The sequence below is a fragment of the Antrostomus carolinensis genome, unplaced genomic scaffold (assembly GCF_000700745.2).
Source record: "Antrostomus carolinensis isolate BGI_N321 unplaced genomic scaffold, ASM70074v2 scaffold29039, whole genome shotgun sequence".
Lineage (NCBI taxonomy): Eukaryota > Metazoa > Chordata > Aves > Caprimulgiformes > Caprimulgidae > Antrostomus > Antrostomus carolinensis.
In genome coordinates, this window is record NW_010336861.1 from 767 (window position 1) to 12,191 (window position 11,425).

Here is an 11,425-nt window from a genome sequence, read left to right on the forward strand (position 1 = left end):
CTTGCCCCAGCTGGGCAGTGGGGACATCCCAGGGCACCCCAGGGCATGGGGGCTCAGCTGGGTGCACCCAAACTGAGGCGGCTGGGACCAGAGGATCCCAGAGATCACAGTGATAGGCACTGGGACAGCAAGCGGAGGAGCTATTAGTCCTCATGGGTGGGAAGGGAGAAGCACTGTGCACATCGTCCTGCCAGGCCTGCGAGGTTTGGGGCCGGCCAGCCCACGTGCTGGGTACCTGTGTAGCGGGCAGGGCACAGGCAGGGGTAGTTGGTGGCACCGGGCATGCAGGAGCCCCCGTTCTTGCAGCTGTGCTCCTTGCAGGGGAGCATCAGGGGGTGGGAAACAGAGCGTTACCCAAAAAATTCCAGCAGAGGATCTTGGTCACAGAACATGCCTGCACACCGAGAGGCTGCGGGGAGCAGGGTTCGGTGCCCCCCCTGCCAAATACCGGGCACAGGGGAGGGTGGCAGCGCACAGCCCCACACAGAGCACAAGGTGAGGATGCTGAGTTGCCACGACAACGGGCTGAGGCCACTCAGTGCAGGGGGGACCAGGCGGCTGCGCAGCCCCCCTCCTCACCCCCAGCCTGCTGTCTATTTTTAGCCCCTAATTGCACCCCAGTTCCCAGAACAGCCTGAAGCGTTCGGGGTAGCGAGGGCTGCGCGGGGGCACAGCAGCCTCACAGAGCCACATCCTGCCCCATTCCACAGTCAGTCCTGCTGCAGCAGTTGGATCCCAGCCCCAAATCCTGCTGCCCTTTGCCTCCCCATACCTCCTGTGGCAGCGGGACCCCCTCTCCCCGAGGAGCCTGCAGGGCTGGGGGGCACAGGGAAGCGGAGACAGTGCCCAGCCCTGCTGGTGCTGTGCTGGCAGGAGGTGCAGGCAGGGCTGCAGAGAGCCGGCAGCCTGGGCTGCAGCTGCTGGGTGAATGCAATATCCCAGCTCACCCCAGGGAGCACGCAGGAGGGGAAGGAAGCATCAGAGTTGATCTCTGTGGGATGCTGGGGCTCCACACTGCTGCCCAAACACCCGTCTTCTGTGGGTTCCCATCCAGCACTCACCTGAACCCCACTCCTTCCTCCTCCTGGGGCTGGCAGGTCCCCCCGTTGGCACAGGGGTTGGAGGAGCAGCCGCTGAGGGCCACCTCGCAGTCCCTGCCCTGGGGAAAGAGAGAGAGGTGGGAGCCAGGAGGGTGCCATAGCACCCTGTCCCACTTCCCCTGCCCTGTCACACTCAGCGGGGCACTGCGCTGTGCAGGGAGGGAGGACGGTCCTGCAGGCAGTGAGCACTGGGGTTACGGCAGAGTCCCTGCGCTGCCCCCTTCCCCTCTGCAGGGATGGGTCCCCCCCATCTGGGGACCCCCAGGACCAGGGTACCTTGTAGCCGCTGGGGCAAGGGTCCTTTGTAGCCGCTGGGGCAGGCGCAGCGGTAGAAGCCGAGGGGGTCGTTGTGGCAGGTGCCCTGGTTCTGGCAGGGGCTGGAGAGGCAGGGGTTGCACTTGGCCTGGACACTCAGGGCAGGTGGGCCTGCAGGATGGGAGGTGCGGAGATGACTGTCAGCGTGGGGCGTGATGCGGAGGCGTCTGTCTGTGGGGACTGACATGGGGGGCAGAGCCCCAGCCATGCTGGGAGCAGAGTCTGCCCCGCCGAGGGGCTGCACAACAGGCAGTGGGACAGTCATATGCTTGCTTTGTCACCAGGGACATGTCACCAGCCAGGCAAGGGGACAGAGCATCCTGGTCCCCCTCCTCCACAAGGCAGCTCAACGGATGAAACACTGGAGTCCCCCAGACTCACAGAGCATCGCTCTGCCAGGCAGGGGTGAGAGGTAGCCCAGCTCCCCATGACACCTGCTGCCCTGCCTGAGGATGGACAGATGGACAGCACGAGCACCTCTCACCTTGGCACTCGAACTTCTTGGCAGGGGTGGTGAGCAGCAGCTTGCCTTCCATGTCAGGGGGCCCAGCACAGCGGGCGATGCCTGGCTCCTTGTACCCCGTCTTGACCCAGCTGGAGAGCCAGCGCAGGTTGCAGCTGCAGTACAGGGGGTTGGCCCCGATGGCTCTGGAGGGGAAGGAAGAGCAAAACTGCACCTGCTGCCCCACAGAGGGAACCAGGCTCAGAAACCTTGGGATGGCACAGGACTTGGTGACTTGGCTGGGTTGCCGCGTGACGGAGAGACCCAGTGATCCTCCATTTCTGGACCAACCCGAGGTGCTGCCCACAGTGGGAGGACTGGGGCACTCAGCCCCACACTGCTGTCCCATTAGACCACCCTCCTGCCAGCCCCACAGCCTATGTGGTGCCCCATGGCTCTGTGCTGGGGCTCTCCTCTGGCTGCTCACACAGAAATCCTGGGGAATCCTTCTCCAGCACTTGGGGAAAGCTGCCTGGGCCCAACACAAACCCAGCAAAGCACCTCGAGGCTGTGCAGAAATAACACGACCATTGCATGGGAGCTGTGGGGCCAGCCTGGGCTCTGCTGCAGAAGCATGCAGGGCAGGGACACAGGAGTGGGCTGCTGGGGACAAGTAGCAGGTCACAGCTTGAGCTCATGGCGACAGCATAAGGGGAGAGCAAGGAATCGCTCCCAGAGAGGAGGAGGAAGGAGGGAGGGTTGCTCTGCTCTGCAATGGGACAGGGAGCAGCAGATGACATGGGAGGCTGACGGGTTGGATGCCTCTTTGCAGCCTCCTTCACTGCAAAGGTTAGCGGTGACAGAGGGCAGGGTGGCCCACACCTGTGAGGAAGGAAGGAGATGGCAGCCCAGAAGGCAGGCAGTAGGGACAGCAGATCTGCTGGGGCTGACAGACCTGGTCCTACAGCACCGACAGCGCCAGCTGGTGACACAGCTCAGCCCTGCGGGAACCGGCAGCGCTGGCTGACAGCAGCAAAGGCAGCACCGGCTTTGGAAAGGGAACAAAGAGCCAGGGAAGACCAGACCGAGCAGTTTAACTGCTGCTCCTGAAAAAAATGCAGGGAGGCCAAGATCAGGAATCAAGATGCTTCCCACAGGCTGGAGGAACAGCCTGAGACCCCCAGCAGGGTGCCAGGAGCAGGATGGGCCACCAGCAGACAGGTGGGAATGGCATAGCAGGGACAGGGAAGGGACCAGAAAATCACCATGAGCAAAGCTGAGCCCCTGCTCTGGGCGGTGGGTGCGGGGCTGTGCTCCTGGGGTACAGGTTCCCTCACACCAGCACCAGCAGGAGGATGCTTGATGACAGATTTTGGGGGCTGCTGCAGGGAAGCGCCCTGGCAGGAACCTAAAGACAGGCTGGCATGGGCCAGAGCAGACCCCGCTGACCCACAGCCGTGCCAGCACCTTGTGTGGTTTGACCTATGTGTTAGGGGACCCCGAGGACCTGATGGTGTGGGGGTGACCCCATGCCACCTCCAACAAGGACCATAGGGCCATCCCAGGGGCACTGGGAGGCTCAGCTGCACACCTGGACCTTGGGGCTGAGCGAAGGGAGTGCAGGCACAGCACTGCCCCACAAACACTGTCCCAAGTACCAGCCCAGAGAACAGGAGAGGAGGCAGCTCAGCCCCAAGAGAAGTTGGGCTCAGCCCCATCGTTTTTAAAGGTCTCCCGAGCCTGCGTCCAGCCCTGTGCCCTGCAGAATAGGAGATACTCACAGGTGGGACAGGGAGGTGACATCTGCGAAGATGCCCTCAGGGAGGCTGGAGATGTCATTGCCATGGAGAGACCTGCAGAGAACAGAGGGACCTGCAATCCCTACGGGTCCAAGGTGGGCAGCAAAGACCACAGCCAGCTGGGTCCAGGTGTGGGTGGCAGAGCGGGACCTCACTGCAGTGTCACTGTTGCAAATGCCTCATCTGCTCTGAGGGGCAAATGCATCTCCCCGTGCTCCTCCTGCAGCCCGTTCCCTGCTCACCTGCCTGCACCTGGGTCCAGGCAGGCACAGGGGACATGGGGACACAGGCAGCAGCCGAGAAGGGGCCGAGCAGGGCTGTGGGCAGGTACTTACAGCAGCCGGAGGGAGCGGAGGCCCTCGAAGGCCAGCGGAGGGATGCACTGCAGGGAGTTGTAGCTGAGGATCCTGCGGAAGGGAAGGAGGAGGCAACACAGCGCCGGGGGCACTGCTGGGGACATCGTCACACGCTCCCCCCAGCCACCCCACATCAGCTCCAGCTCAAACCACAGCTTCACCCAGGCAGAGCGGGGAGACCCTGGTGTCCCCAGCACCCCCCATCTTTGGGGTCCCCTAGGAACAACACTGCAGGGACCGCACTTACAGGGTGGTGAGCTGGCTCATGTTGGTGAAGGAGGAGTTGCTCAGGGAGCTGATCTTGTTGTTGCTCAGATCACTGGAAAACAGAAACCCCAGGGGTTGGAGCCAGCTGGGCCCTGTGTCCCCTCGCTGCTCCCCTGCCTGCTCAGCTGCAACGGGGTACAAACAGCAGCGTGGCACAGCCTCCAAGGGAGCAGCAGGGCTGTCACACAGGGCGATGGCAGCACTGCCACTGTCCCCCTGTATCCCACTGTGGAGGGGGGACACAGAGGGATGTCAGAGGTCTCTGCACACCACCAGGCCCCTCCTCAGGATCACACACCATGGAGACAGCCCTTGTCCTCACTGACGGGTCCCAGCAGTGGGATTGGTTGCCTGGGCTCCTGCTCCCAGCTACTTACACAAGCTGCAGGTACTTGAAGGTGGAGAGCTGCCCTGGGACCTGAGTGAACTGGTTTCCATCCAGGTAGCTGCAAGGGAGAATGAAAGCACCTTGGGGCAGCTGAGAAGTGGGAGGTCCCTCCCTCCACCCTCTCGTTTTTCCTACGGACCCCCACAGACTTTAGGCTACAAGGAGCATCTCCAGCATCACCTCCCTCCCGGCACCCAGGGTCTGTGGGGCTCTCGGGGGACCCCTGGGCTGGCAGGGAGCTGACGTGCAAGTGCATTAGTACTCCCGGGGGCTCTGCATGCAGGTCCCCAGGAGCAATTTCTCAGCAGCCGGCGCGTGCGAGCGCAGCCAGCCATGTGCTGCATTTACACATCTGATGTGAGCGTGGGCGGCCGTAACCGCTCCCAAGGCATGTGCGAGAGAGAGCAGAGGATACAGAGAGAGGAGGGATGTGCAAGACAGCGCAGGGGTGTGAGGGGGTGGTACACACATGCATGTGCACAACCAGTGCCTACACCCCCTGCACACAGGACCTGCTGCATCCCAGATGGGTGCAGAGCCCGGGTGCAATGAGCATCATGGTCTCTGCAGATCCAGACAGGGTATGGCTGCTTGGGTATCGCCCTGACCCCCCACGCTGATGGGTGGCTGACCCCAAGAAAACTGCAACCCTGTGTGCTCAGAGCCAGTGCTGCCACGAGCATCCCCGGAGCCATGGGGAGGGGAGGGGTGACAGCAGAGAGGGGCTAGGGAGCTGGGAGAAGCAGGGTGGCCCCATCCCTGTCACTGATAGCAGGCTGCTGGGGACCACAAAGACCTGGGCAGCACAGTCAGGTGAGGACCACAGCTGCAGGGGGTGGCTGTCCCCTCCAAAGGGCTGAAGAGCAGGACCTGGCCACTGTGACAAGACCCCTTGCACATCACCCTTGGTAACCCTGAGTCTTTAGAAAGGCTCTTGCTGATCCCTGTGCTGGGGTCAGGGCTGGACAGGGTCCCTTGGCTGGGTGGGCATCCTCCTCCCACTACCCAGCTGGGATGGAGGTGCAGGAAGGTGCATCTCTGCCCCAACACCAGCAACCCCAGAGCAGACAACCCCTGCCCAGAGCCATGAACTTGCTGGAAATCAGGGGGAGATCCTGGGCACTCGCCCACCACTCACAGCTCCGTGACATTCTTGGGGATCCCCTTGGGCAGAGCCTTGAGGTGCTTGTTGCTGCAGCGGACGACGGTGTCGAGGCAGGTGCACTCCTGTGGGCACTGGGGCCGGGGGATGCAGCTGGTCTCCTCCTGACCTGCACGGGGCACAGAGAGCCACAAAGTCACCAGGGTCCAGCCCTTGGGCACCACGTGAAGCTGGACTCAGTGCCCTGCACCCACCTAGGACTGCTCCCCTGCCATGCTGACCATCTCCCCTCACCCCCAAAGCAGGGAGCTGCAGGCAGCCTGCCTGCAGGGAGTGGCCCCAGAGCACCTGAGAATCAGTGCAGGAATTGCTCCTGCGACCAGAAACAGCTCAAGGCTGCTCCGATTTTCACTATTTTCAAGCAAAAATGCAGACCCAGGAACGGCAGAGAGGAGAGCGCAGAGGAAGGTGCTCAGCCCTGCAAATCCTCCTGAAATAACCTTCATCCACCTCCCAGACCCAGGCTGGAGGGAGAGGTGCCTGTGCCAAGCAGCCTGAGGAGCCAGCATTGCTCCTCCTTCCCCGACACAGCACTGGGCTCCTGTGGGAGAGGCGTCCCCGGGACAACCGTATGTTACCTCACACCACTAGGACAGGCGCAGGATGCCACCCTTCAGTCTTTGACGTGGTGGAGGAGGGAAAGCAGAAGAAATGACGATTTGTTTGTAAATATTTTCCAGAGGACTAAAAAAGCTGTTCTAAATTTAAATAAATAAAGGCTTTTCTCTCAACAAGCATGCTCTCTGCCTGCTCCGTCTGCCCGGCTCCAGTGCATGTGGAGGGCTGAGAGGGAAGGAGGGAAGGAGCAAGATGAATCCAAGTGGGCTTCGCCTACACATCTGCTCCTGCCAGCACCCAGGGCACAGCTTTTGCCAGCATAGACCAGACTATGTACAAGGGCCACGCGGCCACCCTCACAGGTGGGTGCAAACTCCCCTCCTGGCTTCAGAGCAGCTCCTGGGTATTGAGTGCAGCACTAAGGGCTGGGTACCACGAAGGGAAACTCGAGCATCGTTAGAGGAGGGCATTAATGGGCTGAGGGATCACCCGAGCTACCAGCTCAACACAGGGTACTGCCACCCATCCCAGGAGCTGGGACAGTGCTGGGACAGGGACTGCGGTTCCAGCTTGGGAAAAGCAACCCAGTTCCCCCTCGCCCTGGCACCGCAGGGCCCGTGAGTTACCTTCCTCACACCTGAAGTCGGGGAAAGCCACGTCCTGGAGCGGGATCTGCCGGAGAAAGTCGGGGTTTTGGCACCGTGGGTTCCCCGTCACAATCTTCCTCTTGCGCAGCCAGTCCCCCAGCCAGGCCAGCTGGCAGTTGCAGTTGAAGGGGTTGGCGAGCAGGTTCCTGCACACAGTAGGGAGCACCAGGGCATCATCTGAGCAGCTGCTGGGCAAAGAGACCCCTGCAGCCCCTCACCACCATGGGGACAGCCTAGGAGCATCCCCCCAGGGCCTGAGACGTACAGCGTGGAGAGGGACTGCAGCGTGTCAAAGGCACCCGGCGTGATGGTGCTGATCTGGTTGTCGTACAGAGAGAGCAGGCGGACGTTGCGCAGCCCCGTGAAGCTGTCGTTGTGGATGCAGCTGATGCGGTTGTTCCTCAGCATCCTGCAGAGGGAAGGGGACGAGGGCACCTAACGACCTGGATGGGCACCACGGGGGAAACCCACCTCAGCAGTGCCAGGGCTGTGCCCATCTCACTGCCGGGCAGCAGGACGAGCCTGAGCAGCAAAAAACAGCCCCTGCCCCAGCTCTGGATATGGCAAGCAGGTGGGTGAGGTGCTCCTGAGCTGGGCCCACAGCAATGCTGACAGCACCAGCCCAGCAGCACAGGCAGGGCAGGGGAGTAAGGAGCAGGGACATCTTCATCCCCATGGCGGAGGAGACTCACAGGGTCCTCAGCCCGTCCAGGCCCCTGAACATGCCGCTCCGCACCGACTCCAGCTGGTTGACAGTGAGGTGCAGCTCGCTGACGGAGGATGCTCCCTCAAATGCCCCATCCTCGATCTCTGACACCTTGTTATTGCTGAGGTTGCTGTCGAGAAGAGGAAGCAGGCTCAGACAGTGGGCTCTGCCCTGGCCTCATCTTGAAACTGCCTCCCCCACGTCTCACCAAGCACCCCATGATGCCCAGTCCTTCAAGTAGCCCTCGGGTCAGGACATGCCCCACATTTCACACCCCAGGCTGCCCTGGCATCAGGACCCCCACGTGCCTACCCAGCCCCTGGGCACTCTCAGTGGGGCTGTGCCTGCCCAATACTCACATTTTCTTCAGATGTGGGAGTTTCTTGAAGATGCCAGTGGCCTCCAGGACAGAGATTTCATTGTTGTTCAGGCGCCTGAGGTGAGCAGTAGGGAAAAGAGCTCAGAAGATGGCCATGAAGGGTCTGGCACAGACCAAACCCTGAGCCAAATCCCAGTGCTGGCGATGCTCTGGCTGCAGGAGGGGGAGCAGGGTGGGAGGGAGGAGGCTCTTACAGCTCGGCAGTGGACTGCGGGATGCGCTCTGGGATCTTGGTGAGCTTCAGGTTGGAGCACTCAACCACGTTAGATTCGCAGCGACACTTCGGGGGGCAGATCATGTCACTGTTGCACTCGCTGTTCAGCTGGTAATCCTCTGTCCCTGCACGCCAGTGAGGGCAAGTGGGCTCCCATGGGCAGAGGGACAGGGGGCTGTGCCTGCCCTCCCCTCCTCCAATCCTCCCACACCCGAAGCCAGTCTCCGTCTCTTCCACAGCTACTCCCATCCCAGCCACATTCCCCTCTGTGTGCCCAAAGTGGCTTATCCACAGGGATATTTGTCCTGGACACATGAGGCACTGTGCTGCCCACCACCACCACATCCCCTCCTGCAATCAGAGCTGGATCCCGGGGACGCCCCTGTGCCCATCTGGATAAGGGTACGATGGAAGGTGCTGACACATGACGGTACCCAGAGCTTTTGTTACTGCAGGACCCGGGAACCCACAGAGCAGAAACGATGGGAAATGCAGCGTGGTCCTGCTGGGCCAGACCACGGGGCTCTGGCATAACCACCCCGGGAGGCAGCCTGGCCAAAAGGGCACCATGCTCCCCCACACACACACACACACGTGCGGCTCTTCCTCTTACCTGGGATGAAATACTGCTCTTTGGCTGTGGAGAAAAAAAGCACATCAGCACTCCTAGCACATGGACACCAGGCTGGAGCAGGGCTGAGGACAGCTGTGCCGCAGGGCACCTGTGGTGGGGACGGGGACAGTTCTCACCTGAGCAGCGAAACTTCTTGCTCTTGATCTGGCCGATGCGCTTGTTGGCCAAGCGCCGGGGGCTGGCGCAGCGGGCGCCGCTGGTCTCGACAGGGTTGGCGCGGAGGAAATCTGCCAGCCACTTCAGGTTGCAGTCACAGACAAAGGGGTTCTGCGCCAGGTGCCTGTGCCGGGGACAGGGGGTGACACACCGCCAGTGGCAGTGATTGACCACCAGCTCCAGCCCCGGCTACCTGCTGAGATGCTTCCCCCCAGGCATGTGACAACCCGGGCACTCACAGGGTCTGGATGGCCCGCAGGGAGGTGAAGGTGCCCTTGGCCAGGCTCTGGATCTTGTTGTCGTAGAGCGAGAGCAGTGACAGGTTCTGCAGGTCCTGGAAGGCATCTGCCCTCACACAGTTGATCTTGTTGGCATTGAGGAGCCTGGCAGGGAGGGAGAGAGGTGAGCCTGGGGACCCCCTCTACTGCACCATGGGTGCTGGGATCCTCAGCTCCGCTTCCCAGTGTCCCTACAGAGCATCCCACCAAGCTACCGGTGCCTTACAGCAGCTGCAGGGCGAAAAGTCCCCCAAAGACGTTCTTGGGGAGGTCCGTGATCTTGTTGCCATACAGCACCCTGGGAGAGAAAGGCTGGTGTGAGAGGGATGGGGGAGCAGTGTGGGGCATGGTTCAGTGGGCACAGTGCCTGCCCCACCTCACCACACACACCCCGGTGTGGGCACTTACAGCGAGTTCAGTGAGCGCAGCCCCTGGAAGGCGTCAGGGGCAATCTCTGAGATCTGGTTGTTGCTCAGGTCTCTGAAACCCAAAGGGAGAAGGTGGCTTAGATCCCTCTTCTTTCACCCCATGTCCCCATCCTCCTGCTGGGCCCAGGGACCACCTCCAACACCTTATATGCAGAGCTGGGGGCATCCGAGACCCCATCGCAGTGCTGCTATGTGGGGCACCCATGTCATGGCAAGTACCCCATGCCCATCAGAGTAGGGGGCTGCGGGCTCAATGGCTTGCAGGATGAAGGGTGCTGGGGTTCAGGGTGGGCTGGTGGAGCTTCACACTTACATCCTCCGCAGCTTCTTGTAAGGGGAGAAGGCACCTGGGGGGATGGACTTGATTCCATTGAGTTCCAGGCGTCTGCAGAGAGAAGGGGGAGAGAGGAGGGGTATAGGGCTGGCCAAGCTCCAGCAACCCACTGACAGGTCTGGGGGGTTGCAAAACCCCCACAGGCTTGCAGTAAGTTACCCCACTGTTCACCCCAGGGACAACTTGAAGAGAGAGGTTGTTGGAGACAACCCTGCGGTCAGGGTTGTCTGCAATAGGAAGGGCTGCCACGGGTAGGGGGACCATGCTGGCTGGGGTGTGGGGAGCACCTCCTTCGCCCCAGCACCCTGGGTCTGGGAGCATCTGCTGCCTCCCATGTACTCTGTGTGCCATCCTGGCGGGGGCTTTGCTCCATAATTGGATTCCCCTGAGGAGATTATTTATCTATTTACATTTTTAATGCAGCTAAATCCAGGGCTAAATCTGGGCAGCACGGGAGAAGGGCAAGGTCTGCTGCCCTGTGGGATGGCTGAGCCGTAGGGCTTGTCCCCATGTCCCCACTGCCTCGAGCCACCCAGAGCCCGGCAGTGGCAGCGCAGGGCCATACTCACATCTCCGTCATGGTCTCGGGCAGGTTGGCAGGGATGGCCGTCAGCCCCTTGCCCCGACAGTCCACGATGCCGTTGCTGCAAGTGCACATGGCCGGGCAGGAGCCAGAGGACAAGCTGCAGAGCTGGGCACGTGCCGGGTCCGTTTGTCCTGCCAGGGAAGCAGCCAGCATGGGAGTCACAAAGAGCTAGGCCAGGCGGGTGGATGGCAGCACCCCCAGGAAGGGACCTTGGTGACAGCTCGGCGTGCTGGGACAGCTCACGGCACCCTTGACTGGGTGCACAAGGTCCTGGTGCACCCTGGCACCATGCAAAAGGCACACAGCTCCAAGGGCACAGACTGATGCACCCTTTGTCACAATGACAGGGTGCTGTTGTCCCCATGTTGTCCCTGTAGCAGGGATGGTGCTGACCTGAGCCAAGTCCACAGCGTGCATCCAGGCTCTGAATTGGAGCACGTGGCAGGGAGTGGAGGTGGGTGGAGGTGGGCTGTATGAATGGGACAGGCTTTGTTCCCCCAACCCATGTCCCCATGCTGGCACCTGCCACCTCCCCTGTACCCCTCACCGGAGCAGCTGAACTCATTCTTCTGGATCTCAGCCACATTGAGGCCACGGAGCTGGGCTGGAGCAGCGCACTGGGTGAAGAGCCCGATGGTGGGGCGCTGGCGCAGCCACTGGGAGAGCCAGGCCAGGT

At 61.6% G+C, this 11,425-nt stretch overlaps 1 protein-coding gene across 1 annotated transcript in view; it reads right to left on the minus strand.

Annotated features, from left to right (window-relative positions):
• The window catches only part of LOC104530448 (slit homolog 1 protein), a gene marked incomplete at both ends in the record, with an annotated part of 13,132 nt that overhangs the window by 608 nt on the left and 1,099 nt on the right, over positions 1-11,425 (minus strand). Inside the window, 22 exon segments of the mRNA XM_010175027.1 lie at positions 235-405; positions 1,059-1,154; positions 1,385-1,526; positions 1,900-2,063; positions 3,639-3,710; positions 3,992-4,063; positions 4,260-4,331; positions 4,657-4,725; positions 5,806-5,938; positions 7,014-7,180; positions 7,300-7,443; positions 7,727-7,870; positions 8,100-8,174; positions 8,314-8,458; positions 8,947-8,970; positions 9,084-9,247; positions 9,363-9,506; positions 9,628-9,699; positions 9,810-9,881; positions 10,143-10,214; positions 10,733-10,880; positions 11,297-11,424. Of these exon segments, the coding sequence (XP_010173329.1) occupies positions 235-405; positions 1,059-1,154; positions 1,385-1,526; positions 1,900-2,063; positions 3,639-3,710; positions 3,992-4,063; positions 4,260-4,331; positions 4,657-4,725; positions 5,806-5,938; positions 7,014-7,180; positions 7,300-7,443; positions 7,727-7,870; positions 8,100-8,174; positions 8,314-8,458; positions 8,947-8,970; positions 9,084-9,247; positions 9,363-9,506; positions 9,628-9,699; positions 9,810-9,881; positions 10,143-10,214; positions 10,733-10,880; positions 11,297-11,424 (2,490 nt within the window).